The sequence below is a fragment of the Eptesicus fuscus genome, chromosome 17 (assembly GCF_027574615.1).
Source record: "Eptesicus fuscus isolate TK198812 chromosome 17, DD_ASM_mEF_20220401, whole genome shotgun sequence".
NCBI classification, from domain to species: Eukaryota; Metazoa; Chordata; class Mammalia; order Chiroptera; family Vespertilionidae; genus Eptesicus; species Eptesicus fuscus.
Genome location: NC_072489.1, coordinates 18,912,916 through 18,935,103, shown reverse-complemented (window position 1 = coordinate 18,935,103; position 22,188 = coordinate 18,912,916). Strand labels below are relative to the sequence as shown.

General features: G+C 56.0%; 1 protein-coding gene across 2 annotated transcripts in view; it reads left to right on the top strand.

The window, feature by feature from the left end:
• The window catches only part of ADAMTS14 (ADAM metallopeptidase with thrombospondin type 1 motif 14), a 76,112-nt gene that overhangs the window by 45,057 nt on the left and 8,867 nt on the right, over positions 1–22,188 (top strand). Inside the window, exons 5-16 of one of the 2 annotated variants that reach the window (XM_008145418.3) lie at positions 3,458–3,541; positions 4,232–4,379; positions 6,381–6,486; positions 8,135–8,278; positions 8,875–9,007; positions 10,036–10,149; positions 12,227–12,375; positions 14,195–14,370; positions 16,815–16,948; positions 17,287–17,410; positions 18,407–18,487; positions 21,131–21,294. In XM_008145418.3, coding sequence (XP_008143640.2) covers positions 3,458–3,541; positions 4,232–4,379; positions 6,381–6,486; positions 8,135–8,278; positions 8,875–9,007; positions 10,036–10,149; positions 12,227–12,375; positions 14,195–14,370; positions 16,815–16,948; positions 17,287–17,410; positions 18,407–18,487; positions 21,131–21,294 — 1,557 coding nt within the window. Of the gene's footprint in view, positions 1–3,457; positions 3,542–4,231; positions 4,389–6,380; positions 6,487–8,134; positions 8,279–8,874; positions 9,008–10,035; positions 10,150–12,226; positions 12,376–14,194; positions 14,371–16,814; positions 16,949–17,286; positions 17,411–18,406; positions 18,488–21,130; positions 21,295–22,188 lie in introns of both variants that reach the window. The other variant, XM_008145417.3, reaches the window with a different exon arrangement.

Sequence of the window (22,188 nt, the reverse complement as noted above, 5' to 3'; positions counted from 1 at the left end):
CCCAGCGAGCTGGCCACAGGAGCTGGTTCTGGAGAGCAGCTGCGTGTAGTGGCTGAGTCACAGAGATCTGAGTTCTAATCCTGGTCCTCCCACTTCCCAGCTGATGGCCTTGGGCAAGTTGTTTAACCTCTCGGAGCCTCGGCTAGCTTGCCTCTGAAAAGGGAATCATTCCTGTCTCCATAAGGTTGTCGGGAGATTGTATGCAAAGCCCTCAGCACAGCAAAGCCTGGCACATAGAACGTGTTCAGCCCCAGCACTCTCTAGCCATCCACTTTCTTCACTAGTTTTGTCTCCGCGTGGACGGAGAGAGTCCTGACTTTTGCTTGTTTTTCTGGTGCACACCCAGTGGGCATCCCAGGCCAATATGTGATGCCGAACCCTAACCTGGGGGCCTTGGCAGACCACCTTGAACTTGGCTGTGTCATGGCAGCAAGGAGACCAGACACAGTGTTCTTTTCTGCCCGGTGGGTGTGTCTTGGCGCTATCACGCTTGTGCCCACTGCCATGCGAAGCAATTCCTGTTCCCCCTGCGCTGCCTCTCTGGCCTCCCCTCTGGCCTTTGGGAGGCTGGCAAAGCCGGGCCGTGGGTGCACAGCCAGGCTGGAGCCTGTCAGGGAGCTGCCTGTGTGTGTTCCAGAGGGCTGGGGCGGGCCTCTCAGGTAGCTGCATTTATTGACTGTGGCTCCAGCACCAACTTGGCACTGTAGGTCGAACCCATGTGCCAGGCGGCTCCCGTAGTTCCGGTTGGACATGGTAGCCCTGACCCACCTCCTCCTTGGCCTGTTCAAGGCCTCATGGTGGGTCCAGCTGGATGTAAGCCCTGAGGTCCCTACTCACCGCGGATAGGGGTGAGTGCAGATGAGCCTGCCAGGGCCCCAGAGGCGGGCCGGACCAGGAGACTTGGCATGGCAGGGCCAACCCCACCTCTACTTCTAGTGGGGGAACAAGGGAGGAAAACAGAACTACTTTGTTTTTATTATCCTTATTTAATACAAGAAAAGACCAGACTATCTCATTGCTGAACCCCGCTCCTATCACAGCCTCAAAACGATTCATCCATTCTTGTACCCTAGGCCACTTTTTTGGATTTGTTTTCCATCTTCCTCTCCTGCACATCCTTTAGTGGGGTCTGTGTAACATATCCAGTGGTTTGTTGTTGTTGTTTTATTTGATAGCGCCTTCATTTCATCATGGTTCTTTAAAAATAGTGTGCTGGGCCCAGGATTCTAGGTTGACGTTTCTTTATCTTGGTGTTTTGTTGGTGCCACTTCAGTGTCTCCTGTGTTACTGTTGAAAACCTGTCCTCACCCACTGGTCGTGCCTTGGTGAGTGATCTGCCTTCTCTCTTTCTGCTTATGAGATTTTCTCTTTGGCTGACGTGAGCTTGGAGAGAAGTCCCCAAGAGATTGGTCACCATCTGTCCCCAGGAATGGAGCATTTGGCCTGCTGAGTGTGGGGACAGAAGTGAGTAACATGGCAAGATTCTGGCAGCAATTTGCCTGTTCCCTTTTGGAGAGAGATGAAGGCAGGAGGGAAATGGTGTTGGGTACTTCCAAATGCCAGAGGCCCTGCAGATGTACCCCTCCCCCAAAGCATCCCAGTGACCACTCCCTCTTCCTCCCCTGGGAGGCTGGTGGATTTACATGTGTCTGTGTGGGGCACAGATGTGGCTGTATAGCGTGTGTGTTGCCCATGACCCCATCCGTGGTCTTCATGCCTCTAGGGGATGTCAGGCGGGTCTGAGACACTGACCCCGCCCCCTTGTAGAAGGAAGACCATGTCCCAGTGTTGGAGGGGCTGAGATGTTGAAGTTATTTAAAAGTCATTCTGTTGCAGATCAATGATCATTTCTGCAGATCAGCAAAGAATCATTAGGTTGGAATTCTGTTAGGGAGAAAATGTGTGTGTGGCTGACTGGATCTCACATTTTCTACCCCTCAGCTCCAGGATAAGTCAGGAGCATGTGGGTTGAGAAGGACATCATCTCTTTATGCATTTGAACACTTTGCTTCCACGATGCTGGGGAGGAGAGGAGGGTGGAAGGAAGCACTGCCACCCATTGGACTTCCCATCATTCCCTGTGGTGGGGATTTGCGGGGGATCAGCTGTCCCACAGTGGGTAGCAATCTTTGATCTCAGTTGGGTCCAGACATGGATGCCAGGCAGACCCTGGTGGAAGCCTCATGCTCACAGCTCTTAAGGCTGCATGCTCATGAGTTGGAGCAGCTGCCAGTTCTGGGCACTGAGAGAGTGGGCGGGGCTCTGTGATGCCTGCAGTTTTAGCTGCTGCAGCCCTGCACGCACAGCCTGGCTCTGTCCTTGCGTGCGTCAGCACAGGAGCAGGCCTCCAGTCCCCCTCCCGGCTCTCCCCTCCCCGAGGGACTCTCACATGGCAGGTTGGCCTCGATGCACCTCTCCATTTGGTGGACAGCAGTTCCTTTGTGGGTTGTAGGCTGGTTACTTTGCTCATGAGCTAAAGGGCATGGAGAGACAGAAGTGGTGAGAACAGGGGAGTGGAGAAGACTGCAATTTTTGATCAACTGTGCAAGCATTGCCCCGTAGGTCCCTGGGCTGTGGGACAAGGGAGCTATCCAATGCAGTGCTCCTCAAACTTGACCATGCCTGAGAAGCACGGGGGAGCGTGTTCAAATGCAGACCTTGACTTGGGAGTGGGCCTGAGACTCTGCATTTCTAATGAACTCCCATGTGATGTTGCTGCTGCTGCTGCTGCTGGTCCAGAGTCCTAGCGTGCTTCCCCCTGGATTTGGCCTGGAGGAGCGCCCAGGCCCCCCAGGGCAGACGAGTGATTCTAGTGGCACTTGGAAAGGTACACAGGATGTGAGAAGGAGCGACCTGACCCAGATGACATCCCAGAAGGGCTCTTCAGAGATGCGGAAAGATGAGAGCCTTCATCAGGGTGGCTGAGACCAGGCCCCTCACACTTCGGCTCCGAGGAGAGAGCTCATAGTTGGAGTTAGAATTTGAATCCCAGCTCTGAAGCCCGTTTGCTGCGTGGCCTTGGGCAGGTCATTTTGCCTCTCTCTGCCTCAGTTTCTTAATCTGTAAAGTAGGGGTAAGAATGCCTGCTCAGCCCTAGCTGGTTTGGCTCAGTGGATAGAGTGTCGGCCTGCAGGCGGAAGGGTCCCAGGTTCGATTCCGGCCAAGGGCACATGCCCGGGTTGTGGGTTCGATCCCCAGTAGGGGGCGTGCAGGAGGCAGCCGATCAATGATTCTCTCTCATCATTGATGGTTCTATCTCTCTATCCTTCTTCCTTCCTCTCTGAAATCAATCAATCAATATATATATATTTTTAAAAAAGAATGCCTGCTCAAAAGGCCATGGTGAGGATGAAATGGGAGAAGGTGTGTCAGGTACCTGGCCCAGTGCCCTGTTTCGTAGTAGGCCCTTCATGACCCTTTGTGTCCCTTAAAACTGCACACTCTTCTCTCCTTGCAGGTGAATGAAATTTACCACGACGAGTCCCTGGGGACGCACATTAACATTGCGCTTGTCCGCTTGATCATGGTTGGCTACCGACAAGTAAGCCCCCTTGTCAGCAGGCAGGCTCTGGAGAGAGAAGGGGTGTGGGGCCATTGCATCGTCCCAGCTACGGTGTCAGGAGGGGGACAGTGTCAGGAGGCTTCAGTGGCAGAGGCATTGGGGATGGTGAGCAGGGACGCCTGGGTTCCCTCCAATATGTTATATGGACCATCCTTTATCCTTACAGCTGAGGGTCCCTCCCCTTGAGGATTGATGGGGAAAGCGGGGCTTGGAAAGGGGCAGTGACCAAGCAGGTCCTGCTATGGCTGGGCCGCGGGCCCTGGGCTCTGCCATCATAGACCAGTTGCTCATTCTCCCCTAAATGGAGGTAGCAACACATTTTCCTCCAGGGGCTTTTGTGAAGATTAAATAACAGCGAATATATTAGAGGAAACGCTCAGAACCACCTGCCTGCGGGTTAGCTGAGAGATTAGAGGTCATGTGTGACCAGTTCTTAGCAGACAGGTGTCCCCGTGCAGGGCTTGGTACATGAACATTCCCTAAAGTAGGAGGGAATGCCAGCAGCAGCCAGAGTCAGTGACCTTGGGGCAGCTAGTGACCTTGTGACAGACACTGCAGTCCCGTGGGCCTCAGTGTTCTCCTCTGCCAGTGGGAGGGGGCTGTCGGGTACTCGCTGCGGTCTGGGGGCTCCGACCCACCACTCTGCTGTTGATACTCTCCGGCCCGCAGTCCCTGAGCCTGATTGAGCGTGGGAACCCCTCCCGCAGCCTGGAGCAGGTGTGTCGCTGGGCCCACTCTCAGCAGCGCCAGGACCCCGGCCACGCAGAGCACCACGACCACGTCATCTTCCTCACCCGGCAGGACTTTGGGCCCTCAGGTATGCAAGGTACTGTGCTTGCCCGGGCCAGGTGCGTGCAGTGCAGGCCAGAGGCTGAGGCTCCGGGCTGCGCTCGCTCTGGGGCCACCCTCGGAGGTCAGGGGCCAGGTTCCCCGTCAGCAAAGAGGTCCATGGGACTTTAGAGACAGGACCTGGATGGACAGGTGGGCAAGCTTGGCAAGGATTTCTTGAGGATCAGAGGAAGTGAAGGGGTCCCCACTCTGGCCCCTGCTGTCCTGGTTGAGCCTGCAGGTGGCTCCGTGCTTGCCATCATCTGCCCACACTGTATTCATCCGTCCTCATCCAAGTCGTGGGCATCTAGTGGGGCTCGTGTGGACTTTGGGAAGGAAGTGCGTGCTCTGCCCGCAGCTGCACGCCTCTCGAGCCCAGTGACCCAAGCTCACTTCATCTCCCTGGGTCCTCCCAACTGCCGAATGGGGAAAATCGTAGTGTTTGCCTTCCTCCGTTCCAGGGCTGCTGGAAGGGCCGAGGGTGCATGAAATGTCTGCACAGAGTGTGACTGGAAGCGCTCTGCGAACACATGGAGCCTTGACTACCCCCAGTTTTCCATGTGGGGGACCAGGTGTGCAGAGGCTCGCCTGTGTCCTTGCCTTACAGAGGAGGCAGATCTGAGACTCGGCCTGGATGTCTAGGCTCCGAGTTGAGGGCTTCCTAGTTTTTTCTAGTTTGAGGCTAGAAGTGCGTCAGCCAGCCATGCCTCTGCCCAAAGGGCTCCTTGTCTGAATCCCTGAAGCCCCAAATGTGGGCTTTCACACACATACAGCTACACACACACACACACGTATAAACACACAGACACACATGTACAGGCCTACACACAACGAACATAGATATATGTGCACAGATACATGTATACACAGACAGAAACTTATACATACACATAAACACATGTACAGACACATTGACACACATAGACACACTACACATATAGAAACATGTACACAGACACACACATGCACCTAGACACATGTGTACCTGCAACCCAAGTGTATCTCAGACCTTCAGGAACCTCCTTCCCACCGCCGCATCTCATTACTTATCGCTAGCCCCCACACCATCTCAGATAAAAGAGCACTTCAGCAGCTCTAAGGACAGGCCCTACTGTCTGGTAGCTGCAGGCCCAGGCAGGGAGCACTCTCTCCCGTCGCCTCCTCCTCCGAGGCCTTCCCCAGCCAAGTCTGTGTCCCAGCCCGTACTAGGCCCCAGGGGAGGCTGGGAAGCAGGCCCCTTACACCACAGGCTTTGCCCACAATTGCTATTTAGTTGCTGGTACATCCCAGCCCCACTGCAATGCCCATGGCCCCCCGAGGCCTGCACAGCCGTGCCTGCTCCTTCACCTGTGTTCTCCCCACCACGTGCTCCCTCCCCGACCCGTGGAGAATTGTCTCACCTTCCAGGCCCAGCTCTATGCCACCGGAGGCATCCCTGGTCCCCTCAGGCCCTTCAGTTGAACCCATCCCCTTCCTCAGATCCCCCTGTATGCCCCCTGTGCTCCTCGAACTCTGGCCCTGCAGGCCACAGCTAAGCTAACCTCTCCCCCCAAGTCTGCCTGCTAAGCCACCTGCTCCTTAATGTGTGGGTATGTGGCAGAGAGGAGGTGGGGGGTTTGGATCTGATTCCTCTGTTTTCCCATAGACTAACACAGTGCACCCTAGCCCCACATTAAAAGAAGGCTTATTTGTTAAATGACCAACTGACTGGCTGGCTGGAGGGACGTGGAAGTCAGGCATGAGCAGGTTTGGGCCTGTCTGGCCGACAGGTACGGGGAGGGCGCAGCCAAGAGAGAAGCCGTACAGCCTTGGATGTGGGGCAGCTGGGTCCAGTCTGCTCCACTGCAGGTGGGACTTCACAAGGATGCTTCCTGCTCCAGGGACCCTCTGGCAGCGGCCAGGTCAGCATGGCCCTGTGGATTGCTGGGCCTGCTCGGCGCGTCTTATCTCACCGTGCATCACTTCTCTCTGCCCTCCCCCCTCCCCACAGGGTATGCACCTGTCACTGGCATGTGCCACCCCCTGAGAAGCTGTGCCCTTAACCACGAGGACGGCTTCTCTTCTGCCTTCGTGGTGGCCCACGAGACTGGTCATGTGTAAGTGGCACCGAGAGTGTGGGCAGCACGGCGAGCTCTGAGGTGGTCTGTGGGTGTGGGAGGCGTTGCCCCAGATCAAGCTCCAGTGCCAGTGTTTCGGGAGATGCCAGAGGAGCTGCCCTCAGTGAGGCTCTGCCCTGAGTGGGGGGAGAGCTCAGGGGCCCAGACAGCAATTCTGGGCCTGCCTTGGGTCCAGCCCCCAAATCCCAGGGAATGGGGGACTAGATGAGGCCCTGTCTTTGAGAAGGTCAATGGCAGTGTCCCATTGATAGGCTGTGGTCAGTGTCTGGGTGGTCTCGATCCACGCCCCCTTCCCCTCCATTCCAACCACACTTCGAGGCCCTTTGAGACCAGTTCCACACTGTGCTCCGCTGTGGCGGGCTTGCTTGATCTTTGAGCCTGGGTTTTGTAGAGAGCGTACTCATTCGTTCATTCATTCACCCTATATTTCTCGAGTAGCTACCATGTGCCAGGCCCAGTTCTAGGAGTGGGGCCTCCGTGGAGAACAGGACAGAGAAGCACACGAGAAGCTACATGCTGGGAGAAAGCCAATCAGCTGTATCTGATGTGTCAGGTGGTGACCTGCACGTGCCACCATCGTGCCTCCCAGCCGTGTCTGCCCATAGGTTCACACTCAACAGTCCACACACAGAGGGAGGGCTGATCCCTGCAGTCTGAGGGACATGGGAAGGAGAGGGGTGGGCCTGCCCTAGGGGCTGGGTATGCCGTCCACAGTCTCTGTGCTCCTCTCTGCATCCACCCTGCCAGCACAGGAAGCCCAGGCAGATTCCATCCCAGCTCTGCCACCCGGGCAGGTGGTACCTACTCTCTGGGCCTTGGTTTCCTCATCTGCAACATGGAGGCTGACACCAGAGCCACCTCGGAGGTCCCTTCCTGCACTGGAAGCTGATGGTTCCACACATTCTGGAGCCAGGAGTCTGTCTTCCTTTTTGGGGGGAGGGGGAGAGGAGGAGGCAGGGAATGTTCACTCTTCACTGAGCAGAGGCCTCTCCATGTGGAGGGGTCAAGCTTAGAGGACCATGTGTCTGTCTAGTATTTAAGAATTTAGAACCTTTGGGCTTTGGCGTTAAATATTAAGTATAGAGAGCAAACCTGGAAGTGTAAACTGTCCTATGGTAGGTGCATACCACAGGCAAAGCTCTGTGCTAAGCACTGTGGGGTCTTGGAGAAGCTTGAGAGGCTGGCACAGGCGGCTCAGTCAGTGAGGTTGAAACTGAACTGAATGAGACCTGGCCTTGCACTTGGAGGCCAAGGCCTGGTGGGAAGATAGCTCATGGCAGGCGAGCTGTTAATGGAGGCACAGGCAGATTCTGCTGTGGGAGGTCAGCCCATGGGCTGGGCGGCCAGGGAGGGCGTCCTGGGCGGAGTGTCTGGGAGTAGAGATCAGCAGGGGCAAGGCTTTCGGGGAAGAATGAGTCTGGCCCTATTGAGGGACAGAGTGGAGCCTCAGCTTCCACCCAGAGAGATGGTCCTCCCCACTGCCTGGTTGGGAGACTGAGGCCAGGAGGCACAGTCTGAAGCCTGGTCAGGGCAGCGTTCCCATCGCTGGCCCACCTCCCCGTCTTCCCAGGGGTGGGCTCCCTGGGCCTGACTCGAGGCTGCCCTCTGTCCCCCCGGCCCCCTCTAGGCTCGGCATGGAGCATGACGGCCAGGGCAACGGCTGCGCGGATGAGACCAGCCTGGGCAGCGTCATGGCACCCCTGGTGCAGGCTGCCTTCCACCGCTTCCACTGGTCCCGCTGCAGCAAGCTGGAGCTCAGCCGCTACCTTCCGTACGTCACCTCCCCCTTCGGGGCCCAGGGTCGGGGAGCATGCGGCCTGCCACCTCATCCCCCCAAGTCATCTCCCTTCCCAATGCCATGCCACTTGGAAGCACACTCAATCCACAGCTTTGCTGGTTAGCGTCTGGGCCCCCAGGGACAGGGAGGCCAGTACGAGTGCTAGACTTGGGAGTGCAATGCCGAGAATGGGCACAGAGTAGATTTGGGCGGGACAGGTACAGGCAGACATACTGCGCTCACCTCGCATGGCAGCTGGCCAGGACCCAGCCTCCTGCGTCCTGCATGGCAGGCTGGATTTTTCCACCCTCAGTGCAGTGAGCCCTCCAACTGTCCATGGGCCACCCCTTCATCTTGGCCTGAGCGTGTTCCTCTAACGTGGGCACAACTGGCTTGTAAGGTAGCGACAAGCTGAGCTCTAACCCCGCCCTGGGTGCCCTTGCCCTGGAGCACCCCAGACACAGGCGGTGGACGTGAGGCCCTGTGTGCGATGAGACAGCGCAGGGCAGAGGGCTGGACTGCTGCCGGCCTTCCTGCTCCGGATGAGGGCTCCCGCGTCAGCCTGGTCCACCTCCTGTCTTCACCGGCAGCTCCTACGACTGCCTCCTGGATGACCCCTTTGCACCCGCCTGGCCCCAGCCCCCGGAGCTGCCTGGCACTGACTATTCCATGGACGAGCAGTGCCGCTTTGACTTCGGCACCGGGTACCACACCTGCTCCGCGGTGAGTTCCCACTGGCCCCTGCCAGCCGGGTCGCCGGGACCATGTCCTTCCGTGACCCGGGCTGGTCATTCACAGAACATCTGCTGCCCAGCTGGGCTGGTCGTCTGGAGCTGGGGCCAAAGGTTCGGTTCCATCAGGGAGATTCAGGACGACCAGGACCCAGGCCCTGCCACCTTCTGCTACATACCCGCCCACCCAGCCCCAGGTGTAGGGGTGGGCGCGTGCAGTGGCTGGAGAATGTGTTAGCCCCGGGGAAGATGGAATAGTCACTCACCACGGCCCAAGCAGAGGCTCAGAGCAGGGGACATCCCAGGGCAGGGGGCTTTCTGAGGGATCAGGCCTTGGTGACTCACTGCACTGAGAGCCTCCCCCTCCCCCAATCCAGGAATGCAGCCCTCCCTCGGCTCTGCAGGACCAGGAGGCCATGCGCATGGTCACCTTCCCCACTGCCCAGGCCACACGGGGACACGTGGTCTCTGCTTTGGGGGTGAACACACAGCCTGGGATATGGGGTTTTAATGCCCAATGGCTGTATTTGTAAGGACGGTTGTCTGGCTGGCGGGGGTAAGAGGAGAGAAAAGGAAGTTGGGGCCTTTCTGGACAATCGGAAACACACAGTTGCCAACCTGTGGCATGACTGGGTGAGGCTGGAGGGAGGTGGCAGTCCAGCCTTGTCTGGGCTGGGTGGCAAGGCGCACGGCTCAGGGGCACGGTGGGCACAGCCTCCCTAGAGTCTCAAACCCTAATCCCCGCTCAGTGGCCAAGGCCGAGAGGGAGGCGTGGGAGGGAGACGGGAGTGTGGGCTGTGGCCGGCCCCTTCGGGGTGCCCTGTTGGAGAGAGGAGGGGTTCCTGGAGGCCGCTGGCACCTGCGGAAGGTTGGGCTGGAGGGTGTGTGGGGCTCTGGCCGGACAGGCTCCTCCTGCCTCCCAGCTTCCACCACTCCCTCCTCTCTGCCACTGCCCTTTGCCCCCTTGTCAGAGCTGGGGAGCCAGTCCAGCCGGGTGACCCCATGCCCTTTGCCACGCAGTTCACGACCTTTGAGCCCTGTAAGCAGCTGTGGTGCAGCCACCCCGACAACCCGTACTTCTGCAAGACCAAGAAGGGGCCCCCGCTGGACGGGACCGAGTGTGCGCCAGGCAAGGTACCTGCAGCAGGAGTGACTTCCTGGGGTCAGGCCCCGGGGAGCCCCTGCCTCCTCACCCAGTGTGTAATGAATGTGTGTGTGTGTGTGTGTGTGGGGGGGAGACGGACGGGGGAGCCAGAGAACAGATGGGAGCCCCGTGCACATGGGAGGCCTCACATGAACTCCTGCACACTCACATCCCACACCACAGCCTTTGCTCCTCTAGTTGGCAGGATTTGGCATCACCTCATAGCCCACCCAGCAGAAATGCTTGCTCCCATTTCACAGATGAGGAGAGTGAGGCCCAGGCAAGTTAAGGAACTTGTGGAGGTCACACCGGGAGTGATTAGCAGAGAAAGGATGAAGGGAGGACTCCAGGCGTCCTGCCTACTGTCCCCCCAGGCTGTTTCTCCCACACACATCCCCCCGCCACCCAACAAACCTGACCTTTCATGTATTTTCTTGCTGTGTGTTTGCTCCCACATGCATTGGAATGGGCCAGGGCTTCCTCTGGCAGAGGGACCGCATGGTCAGGTGGGGAGCCCTGAGCTGGGTTCCGAAACCCACCTCTGCTCTATTGCTGGCTCTGCTGGAATCACTGGGTGGTGACCTTGGGCCATTTACTGAACTTCTCTGGACCCTACTGAGCCCTGACCACACACACTGCCCACCCTCATGTGTTTCGGAAGTTACTGATCATGTCAGAGTACGTGAGAGAGCTCAGAAGAAACAGGACGTTGAGAGAGGTGTGATGATTACTCAGCCTCAGCTGTGAGCCCAGCCCCTGGGGACTCCCCCGCACCAGCCTGTCCTCTGTCCTCTGCCCTCACCAGGCTCCTCCCGCTCCCATCTGGGGCCTCCCTTAGCCTGTACAGGCCCAGCAGGCTCCCCACCCGGCAGGCTGTTATTCCGGAGACAGTATGGCTCCTCCACATGTCACCAGCGTTCCAGGCCCTCTCCTGTCACTATTTCACATAACAGTTCATCAGTGGTTCTCAATTTTGGCCACAATTGGAACCATCTGGGGAGCTTTAAAAGTCCCCACCCCCAGAACAGGGAGTGACAGCATCTGGGACGAGCTATATCTCTTTGGGGTGATGGAAATGCTCTAAAGTTGGGTTGTGGTGACGGTTGCACAACACTGTAACTTTGTGAACGTTCATTGAATCGTACACTTGAAATGAGTGCATCTTATGGTTTGTGAAGAACACATCTTGTTTTGGCTTCTTTAAGAATCCCCTTCCCCTGGAGATTCTGATTCAGTTGGCCTGGGGCACAGCCATGGCATCTGGGGTTTTGAAGGTCCCAGGTGACTCCAAGGCTGAGAACCTGAGTTACCTGTTGAAGGAGACCCAGAGAGCTCTGCTGTATTTCTTCCCAGTGGCCTTAGAGGAGAAGGCAAGGTCATTGTGGCCGAGCCTCCTTTGTGCCTGGCCCTGTGCTGAGGCCTTTTAGGTGTTACTGCCTCCAGTCCTTAGAAAGCCCCATTGAACAGATGAGTAGAGTGGGGCTCAGCAAGGTCAAGTTACGCCAAAGCACACACAGCTAGTCACGGCCGAGCTGGGATTCAAACCCAGGCCTCTCGGACTCGATGCATGGATGGGTCTCCCCGTGGGGCAGGCCTGCCTCCCACAAACACACCTGCTTATGGCCCCTGGATGGCGATTTCGAGGTAGTGAGCCGAGATGGACTCTAGATGGTCCAGTATAGGAAGACTGTGTCTTCTCTCCCTTAGCAGACCTTGATTTCTCCTGGGTCGGTGAGCAAATAATTGCATAGCTATCATCATCATTAGTAGTGTGATTTGCCATTTCTGGAGGGCTGTGTGTACCAGGCGCCATCTCCCTGAGCGCCCACGGCGGCCCTGTGCTGGTGGGATGCTGACACTTCCCTGCATGGGACAGTTGAGGAAGAGACTCAGAAAGGGGAGCCCTTTTTTGGAAGGTCAAAAACCTGAGGCTTGTGCTCCTTTTGACCCTTTCTCTGGGTTCACCCATGCTGCCCACCAGCTGTGCCATGTGCCTAGTTGGGCAGCCTCCGTGCAGGCTAGATGGCATGGCCCCCGAGTGACCTCGTGCCCTCTGCTCCGTCCCAGTGGTGCTTCAAAGGTCACTGCATCTGGAAGTCACCAGAGCAGACTTACGGCCAGGATGGCGGCTGGAGCTCCTGGACCAACTTCGGGTCATGTTCGAGGTCATGCGGGGGCGGAGTGCGATCCCGTAGCCGGAGCTGTGACAATCCCTTGTGAGTATGCTTAGGCCCGAGGGACTTGGAGGGAAGGCAGCGGGGAGAGGGCACAGAGAGAAGGACCTCTGCAGGGGGCTGCGTATCTAATGGTGAGGACCCACAATGTGGGTGGGGGAAGATCCCTCCCACCTGGGGCTGACATCTCCCACGGGGTCTGACATCTGAGAATGGACTTGAACCAGCCATTTTCAAACTCGTGTACAGAAGTTTTCCCCGGGAGTCTGGGGGGCCCAAGACTCTGCCAGTTTAACAAGCCCTCCCGTGACCCTGAGCCTCTGGCTAACCTTGGAGAAAACACTGATCTAAACTGCTTAGTCATCACGTCTCGGGAGAATACACTCCCCAAGTTGCTTTTCTACCACGTGGAGCAAAACTTTCTTTAACTTTTCTTAACTTACCTCTTTCTAATATCAAGTCCTCCCTCTCACCCCTCCCAACTTTCAGCATTCTGAGGGCACCTTCTATTTCCCCCTTATCATCCCTTCTGTGGGGACCCCTGCCATGGTTTTGAACTTCTGAGCGCCAGAGGCATGGACTGCATCTCCCAGGCTGAAGCCGCCTGCTCACAGCAGCCTGATGAGAGATGGGGTCTCGCTGCAGCCGGCCTGTGGGCCCGCTGGCTCCAGGACCCCGGGGTCTGAACCTCATTAGGGTAGGGCCTGTCCCACGCCTCATGCAATGAGTGATGGGATGAGGACTGCAGGGTGGCAGGGTCCTAGCATTGCCGTGGCTCAGTAACAAACACCCCCTCTCCCTCCCCAGCATCTTCAGAATAGGTCCTACCTACTCGGCTGTTTCCCTCCAGGGATGGGAAACTCACTACCTCCTGGAGCAGCCAGTTCCTGTGTCAGATGGTGGCACTGACCTTTCACACATAGGCGCCAAAAGGAACGGCCTTGTACCTTCCACCTGTGGGGGGTATGGAAGCTGGAGTCAGAGCGAGGCCCGGTGGTGCCCACTCTGATAAACCACCTTCCAGTCACAATGGGTAGTGATCAGAGCCACCAGTTACTGGCTCCTCCATAATGATAACTTTATTTTATGAGGCTTAAATGAAATAATATGTGTACTCTCAGTACAGCCCAGCTCAGATGAAGCACTAATAAACGACAGCTGCGGTTAGAACGATCCCCGTCTGTGGAGCACTTGCTCTGTGCCAGGTGGGACGCTGGCACTTTCCTGCATGGACCCATGTAATTCTCCCAGCAGTCCGAGCGGAGCCCCCGTAACCCGGTGCACGCAAATACACGATAATCTTACTGGATCCTCGGCATTTAATGGAGAAGAGAGTACAGATTGCTTTAAAATCCCTTTTCTTATTTATTCCTCACAGACACCTCAGGAGGCAGGTAAAATAAGAGGTATTGTGGTCCCTCCTTTAAAGGGGAAGTGGAGGCATAGCAAAACTAAGTGACTAATCCAAGATTGCATAGTCAGGGCTTGGGGGTGTAGGCATAGGCGAGTCATGTACTGAGTTCATACTGTATGTCAGGCCTTGTGTGACATTTGAAAGACTATAATACAAAGATGAATAAAGCTGACTTCTAGCCCAGTTGGGAGGGTTAGTCGTTCCCAACTTCCCCATCTCTTTCCCTCCCCCCCGCACAGTGGAACAGGTGGCATATGCTTCACGGATGGAGCCAGTGACAGCAGGCTCTGAGCTCAGCAGCCCCCACAGCAGGGGGCCCTGTATAGTTTATCAGTTAGTAGAGCCCCCTTTTAAGCTAGTCTAAGAGGCTGAGCTGCCTTGTGGGAAGCCGGCCTTGCCCAGCCTTCCCAGCCCGCAGGGTCACCGGATCTCCCTGTGCTGCCCTAGCCCAGCCTACGGAGGCCGCCTGTGCTCAGGGCCCATGTTCCAGTACCAGGTCTGCAACAGCGAGGAGTGCCCGGGGCCCTACGAGGACTTCCGGGCCCAGCAGTGTGCCAAGCGCAACTCCTACTACCTCCACCAGAACGCCAAGCACAGCTGGGTCCCCCACGAGCCTGATGATGGTGAGTGGGCCCTGCTCCCCTCCCACCCCCCAGGCCTGGGCCCAACGGTGAAGGCTGGGGGACAGTGGGGACACCAAAAGGGACATTGCAGTTGTCAGGCTTGCCACAGAATGACAGTGCAGGCCTTCATGTGTAGCTCTCGGGGGGCACCATCCTCATATAGTTATCCCTGGTGTATACACTGAGTGGCCAGATTATTATGATCTCTGAACGCATAATAATCTCGCCACTCAGTGTATATCCTATATAATAAAAGGCTAATATGCAAATTGTCCCCTCGACCAGGAGTTCGACCAGCAGGCAGGCCAGCTAACTGCCCATGTCCCCTCCCCCTGGCCAGGCTGGCTGGACCCCACCCATGCATGAATTCATGCACTGGGCCTCTATATATATATATATACACACTGAGTGGCCAGATTATTATGCATTCAGAGATCATAATAATTTGGCCACTCAGTGTATAATATCATGACTGTTTTCTGGAGAGCAAGGAGAATGTCTTGAGCAAGGCCGCCTCACCCAGAGGTGCCGTGAGCTGGCCGCTGTGCTGGCTGTCGGGCTTGGTGCCTTTCCCACATGCCCTTACCTGTACAGGTAGGCATAGTACAGGTGCAGGCACCCCTTGCTTTGCAAAACCAACATCCCGAGAAGCTCGATCCTATCCCATGCCGTGGTTTTAGGTTTTACTGATTGTGTTGCCATTCCAGCAGTTAATGAAAATGATTTGAAAGGCAGGCTGATGGGAACTGGTGGGATCCTCATACAGACCCCCTCCAGGCTGCTGTGGGACAGACACGGGCCGTGGGACCCATGCAGAGGGGACCAAGACAGGGCTAGTGCCTGTCTGCTGGGAGCACTTCAGGGATGGCTCTTGTAGGGGCAGCGGGAGGCCAGTGAAGGGCTGAGATTCGCCGCGCCTTAGAGCCATCGGGCTGAAGGGACCCTGACAGTCCTCTGAGCCCACCTCCCCACCATTCTCTCCATGGTTTCTCCACGGGCTGATGCGCACCCCACCAGGCAGCCCTTGGCCTCAGTGCCGATGGGACAGCTTTTCCTCTTCAGGCCCTGGCTGCCTCTTCGTAGCCCTGGCTCCAGGGTATCAATGGAAGGACCCTCAGCTGTTCAGCCCACTTAGAATGACAGTCTCCAAGTTGGAAGGGACCTCAGGTGCCTGTCCACTGCTCGCCAGTACACATACCCCACTGAACATGTTACATGTGTCTTCCCTCTGCTTGCCTGCCTCCTTCCCTGGGGAGCTCACCACTTCCTTGCCACTGTAGGCTGGCTTCCACGGCTGCCCTGAGACCCTCCTGCCCGGGGACATGGTGGTCAGGGTCATACTGGTCTTTGGGACAATTGGAGCCCCCATCCTTCGCCCCGCCCCCCTCTTCTCCCCCCCACCAGGTCCCACCAGGAATCTGACTCCTGTGGGTGAAATCCAAAGTGGTATTGGATGTTGCGGCTCTGAGTCCTGAGTGCTGGGCAAGATGCCCGATGGTCCCTTAGAAATGTGGCTGAGCAAGTGGCTTGCTTTGAAAGTCTTGCGGATCCAGTCAGAATCCAAACAAACCACCGTAGCACAGGGTGGGGAGGGGCTGTGAGGGGTGGAGGCTGATGGGGCAGCTAGACTTTGAGTTTTCCCAGGGCTTTCAGACAAATTCCAGGAAGCTAGCTAAGCCCCAACCTCCCATTTTCTAAGAAACGCAGAGAGTGTTTACATGTTCTCTGGGGCCTCCTTTTTACATCAATAGCCCAGAGAGAGAATAGCACATTCAATGGTTAGAACTAGATAGGAGCCCCTTCCCTCCCTCACTGCTGCTCCGTTTACAAACCCAAACACAGACCACTATTCCTGCTTTTCATGCTTCCCTGTAATGTTTGCAAGCATGTTAAGATACACCACCACATGTGTGGCTGGTTAAATGCATGTAGAGGACAGACCAGGACCCAAACCAGACTGCCTGCGCTGGAATCCTGGCTCTTCCACTTACTGTGTGGCCTGGTACAAATTCCTAACCTCTCTGGTCCTTGGTTTTCTCCTCTGTGATGTTAGAACCTACTTCCTCGGGCATAGAAAGTCTTAAATGAGCTAATTCACGAAAAGCGTTTGAAGTTGTACATCAAGAGTGTGTAAAGGTTTGGGAAGTATCTGGCACCTAGTAAGCATTCACTACGTGTTGGCTTGTTATTGTTGTTGTTATTATTTTATCACTTGATTTTTCTCAACCATCCGATGTAGCGTTTTACTGATCAAGGAAAATAAATTAGAAACGGAGGCTCGAAGGGGTCAGGTATGATTTGCCCAAGATCACATGGCCAATAAGCAAGGGACAGAGCAGGAAACTTGAGCCCCAGCCCCACTGCGCCCCCTATTGCCCAGAACTGGCTCTGGAGCTTCCAGCCTGAGCCCAGCTCGGGGCTCAGCAGGGCTCCTGTCCCCACAGACACCCAGAAGTGCGAGCTGATCTGCCGGTCAGAGGACACGGGGGATGTGGTCTTCATGAACCAAGTGGTCCACGATGGGACACGCTGCAGCTACCGGGACCCCTACAGTGTCTGTGCCCGCGGAGAGTGTGTGGTAGGTGGCCCCCGCCGGACCACCCACTCTCCCTGCCCCTTCTGCTCCCTACAAAGACAAGCATTGCCTCACTGTCCCCACCCACACCCTTCGTCTTCAAACATAACCCTGGGATGCTAGAAAGGGGCTATTGCCCAGCCCCATTCAAGAAGAGAGGAGTGGCCAGTTTTAAGACCTCGCCCATGTCACATGCAAGCTTGTGACAGAGCCCTGTCCAGGAATGGGTTCTCTTATGTCTGGGGCCTGGGGATGAGGGAGTGGGGGGCACAGGCTGCTGACCTCAGGGTGGTGAATGGGGCATGGGAGCCTCCTCCCACTGACCCCACCTCTGGCCTCAGCCCGTCGGCTGTGACAAAGAAGTGGGGTCCATGAAGGCAGACGACAAGTGTGGGGTCTGTGGCGGCGACAACTCCCACTGCCGGACTGTGAAGGGGACGCTGGGCAAGGCCTCCAAGAAGGCAGGTAAGCAGGCTGGGGCTGGAGGGATGGCCAGCAGCGACTGGGGTGCCTGAGTGTCCCTCAGGTGGGCCCTTCCTCCTGGAGCTGGGTCACAGTTTACGTGGGGAGAAAGGGCCTCAAAGCCAGTCTCCAGACCGTCCCGTCTGCCCAGGGCTGGTGACCAGATGCCATAGCTGGTCACCGTGTTTGACCTGCTACCTGTGTTTGGGGCCAGGGACTCGGAAGCATTTTCCTGCTAGGCAGCGTGTGGTGACAGGACTCAGCCACCTCCTGGCTCTGGGGCTGTTGGTGGGAGGGAGGAGTCCGACCAGTGTGAAAATGTGGCCCAGGCTGAACTGGTAGTGCGCTTCCCCTCTCTCCTCTCTCACTTTAAAAGCACCCGTGGTGCCTCCTGCTTTTGAACTCCTGGTACTTTTGAGTTCCTTGACTTTCCTCTCTCCACCTTCAGTCTTGCCAAGCTTGCTGTTGAAAAGGCCAGATATTAGTCCTTTACATGTTAGTGTGAACTAGATCATTGCCCTTGGGGGATTGTTACAGCTTTACCTTGCCTCTCCTGTTGGCAGAAGATCCGTGGCTCCAAGAAAGGTTTGTTTCCAGGCGTTGGGTTGGCCATGAGGGCCCAGGGCAGCCATGCTGGATCTTCATGGCCTGCTTCATCTAAATCCCTTCTGTGGCTTAAGGTGTGAAAAGAAAGTGGGGGGGGGGGGGAGGGACAGAAGAGGAGGGAGGAAAAACCCAGGGAGAAGAGGAGGTTCAAGAGAGTGGGAAATAGTAGCAACTACCACACACAGAGCCCCTTCGAGTGCCTAGAGCATCTGAGCTACAGCAGCTCATGTGATCTTGGCACCACGTTGTGGGGAAGGGCCCATGCCTGTTTTACAGATCAGGAAACTGAGGTTCCTGGGGTACCTACAGGGGTGGGGGGCCACGAAAGGGGATGCTGGGCAGTGGGACCATGGCTCAGGGTGCTCACAGCTTTTCTGGATCCTCCTCTGGCAGGAGCTCTCAAGCTGGTACAGATCCCAGCAGGTGCCAGGCACATCCAGATTGAGGAGCTGGAGAAGGCCCCCCACCGCATTGGTGAGTGTCGGGGGGCTGCCAGGCCCCCAGAGCTGCCCACAGGTTTGGGGGAGCTGGGAGAGGAGAGGGTTCTAATGCAGGGAGGGTTTCACAAATTTGAATAATGGCAGAGAACCTCTTTTTATTTTGTTTTTGTGTGGTTCAGCAGTTTGGGCTGGGCTCACCTGGGTGCTGCTTCCACCTCAACTGCCTGGACTTGCTCATGCAGATGCACTCAGCTGGTGGGTGTGTAGGGCCCTGGCTGGTACTGGCTGTCCGCTAGGGTCATGGGGCTGACAGGGCCCTGTCCCCAGCAGGCTAGCCCAAGGTTATATACGTGGTGTCTGTCACATGGTTCCTCCGGAGTTGTGAGAGCGGGCAGGCCCCGTGTGCAAGCTTTTTGTGTCATGCTTTCTTATTTTTGTTTGTTTGTTTTAGAGAGAGGAAGAGAGAGAGAGAAACATTGATATGTTATTCCACTTATTTGTGCATTCATATGCGTTCATTGGTTGCTTCTTATATGTGCCCTGACTACGGATCGGGTCCCCCACTTTGGTATATCGGGGTATCAGGCCAACACTCTAACCAACTGAGCTACTCAGCCAGGGCATGTCATGCTTTCCAATGTCCCAGCAGATCTTGTGGCGAGGCCCAGGCTGAAGGTGTAGAAACAGACCATCTCTTGATGGAGACATGGTAGAGCCCCAGTGCAAAGGGGCATGTAGACAGGAATAGGAGGCATTTGTAGCCATTTTTGCAACCTACTGTCTAAATTATTCTCATTATAAGGACAAACATAGTCACTAAACTAGATGCCTCCCCTTTATATTTATAAAAGTTCTACAACTATCTAGCCAAGGCAGATGAAAAGTTAGGGCCTCCAAATAAATCAATAAAATTCAAATGAAAAACATTCATGTCATGAGAGACTTTTGTTGTTGTTGGTTTGTTTGCTTTATTCTGTTTTTGTTGAAACTAAGTTGGCAGTCCAAAAATGAACATGTCCAAAAGAGGCAAGTCCATAGAGATAGAAAATAGGTCAGTGATTGTCGGGGGCTGAGGGGAGGGGGAGGGGGAGTGACTGCTACTGGGTCTCAGATTTCTCTGGGGATGATGAAAATGTTCTGGAATTAGATTGCACAACCTTGTAAGTACACTAAAAAGCACTGAATCGCACAATTTAAAAGGCTGAGTTGTATGGTATGTGAGTTAGATCTGAATTTAAAAAAAACAAGCATGGTTTAGAGCAGGGTCCTGGCAGGGAGGGGGCAGCAGGCTGTTGCCTGCATTTGGGGCAATGGGTGGTTCTCTCACACCTGTCCGTGTTCAGACCCCTTACAGAGGACACACAGGTCACACTGTCACCGAGCCCCTCTTACACATTGTGCCCACCAAGTCACACTGCTTGGCCCCAACTCGTCAGAAACACAACCACAAAACATAACACCTCCTGGCAGGTTTGTGTGTCACAAAAATGCTGACATTTATATTTTCAGATTATCGTCAAAGTAATATGAACATTTTTAAAAGTCTCCTGGAGAACTTGTCTCCCCTGGAAAATACATCCACGTTAGCACAGCTGTAATTGATCTGGAAGGTGCCTAGAGGTGTAGTCCAAACAGGCCATGGGCACAAGGGGAAACTGAGGCCCAAAGTGGGCTGTGGGCCCTCTGTGTGCTCTGATGCACCTTCAGGGTGAGCCCGCCTGAGCCTGGGTCTCCTGTCTCCTGCCCCGTGCCCTTGGCAGCCACCTCACTCTGCATGGGGAGTGCAGGTTTGGAGGGCTTTGGCCCCGCCAATTCCCTGCCCGCTTGCCTGGGGAATCCTACTGGAACAGGCCCCGGGGTGGGGACGGGGCAAGGAGAGAAGGGTCCTTGACTCCAGAAAGGGAGTGGAGCGCACAGGCTACTGCTGCACCCCTACAAATGGTTCCATAATATCAGCAGCCCCTTGGGCCTCCTCGGCCAGCTCCTAGAAGTCTAGCATCTTGATCCTCTGTCGGTAGGGAGAGATCCTGGTAGCTTCTGTAGAGGTGGGCAAGCCCCCCGCGTGGGGCATCTCTGTGCGTGCACATTCGCCTGTTTATCAGGTGAGTTCCCTGAAGGGTTGGGGCTCTGCCGGAGGCCAGGACAGGGAAGGGCGTTGGAACTTGGCATTGGCACAAGTTGTATGAGTATATATGCGAGAGGCACACAGCATGTATAGACTGTATGTGTGTGTGTGTGTGTGTGTGTGTGTGTGTGCACGCACGCACATGTGCCCTTGTATGTGCCTGTGTGTGCCTGAAAGGGTATGAACTCTCTGGGGAAGCCCAGGACAGGTGGAAGCCTTGGCAATGAAGGTCCTGTCCAGACTCATTAGACTCTCCTGGAATTTGGGGACTTGGACTCTTTAAAAGGAAGAGAACTCACGCTGTCATAATGTCTACACGTGCTGGCACTTCCCACACGCATCTCATTTAAGCCTCATGACATCCATGAAGGCTCTTGTTGTATCCCTTTCTGTGGCTGGGGAGAGGGGCTCCGAGAGGCTCAGGTGGGAAGGAGTAACAGTAGACAGGGCGCCCTGAGGGGTCCCTGGCAAGGTCTGGAGCCCCTGGAGAGGTCTGGCTTGTGGCCCCGTGGAGGGGAACAGAAATCTGTGTGTCCCTCTTTCCCTGGCCAGCGGTGAAGAACCAGGTCACAGGCAGCTTCATCCTCAACCCCAAGGGCAAGGAAGCCGCTAGCAGGACCTTCACTGCAATGGGCCTGGAGTGGGAGTACGCAGTGGAGGACGCCAAGGAAACCCTCAAGACGAGCGGGCCCCTGCCCGAAGCCATCGCTGTCCTGGTGAGCCCCCAGCCTGGTCCTCCTAGCTCACTGTCCCTGCTGCTGAGCCAGCACAGGCCTGCTGGAAACCCTCCGGTCCCACTCTCTTCGGGAGCCTGAGCTGGGCCAACGTGCTCTCCATCGCAGGCCAGCTCCTCATCTGTGCATAAAGGCTGGCAGGATGGCAGTGAGGAGGGAAAAAGGAACAGTTGTCTCACTGTCGGACCAGAGACGCCACACACAGGGCGTTTGTTCTCCGTAGCGCAGAGCCCTGGGTTTGTCCCTTGAGTTGTCCTGGCACCATCCAGTGTTAGCATGCACTATGGCATCGCCAGCGAGTGAGTTGGCAACTGACCCTGGGGTGCCATCTGGCACTGCGGGCTTCCTGAGAAGGGAACAGGGCCACTGTCCTGGCTGGGGCCTCTCTCCCAGCTCCTCTTCCTAGACCACAGGCCAGAGCTTAAGGAGCAGAGATCGTTAACCCAGGAGACCCGGAGGGGCCCTGTCCGCAGTGCCGTTGGCTCAGGCTGGGTTGCAGGGGAGCGTGGACAGGCTCTGTTCCTGGTGCTGCCCTCACGAGTCCGGGAGGTCCTGGAGGGCAGGGTCCAGGGCCTGCTTACTGACGTCAGCACAGTAATTCCATCCAACACCCTGTTTTCTGTTCACCCTGTATTTATTGATCACCCATACATCTAAGGCCAATTGATTGTCAACAAGGTACCAAGACCATTCAATGGGGAAAGAATAATCTCTCTTTTAAAAAAAAAAAAAAATATTTTATTGATTTTAGAGAGGAAGGGAGAGGGAGAGATAGATAGAAACAGCAATGATGAGAGAGAATCATTGATTGGCTGCCTCCTGCACCCCCCCCCCCCCTACTGGGGATCAAGCCCACAGCCTGGGCATGTGCCCTTG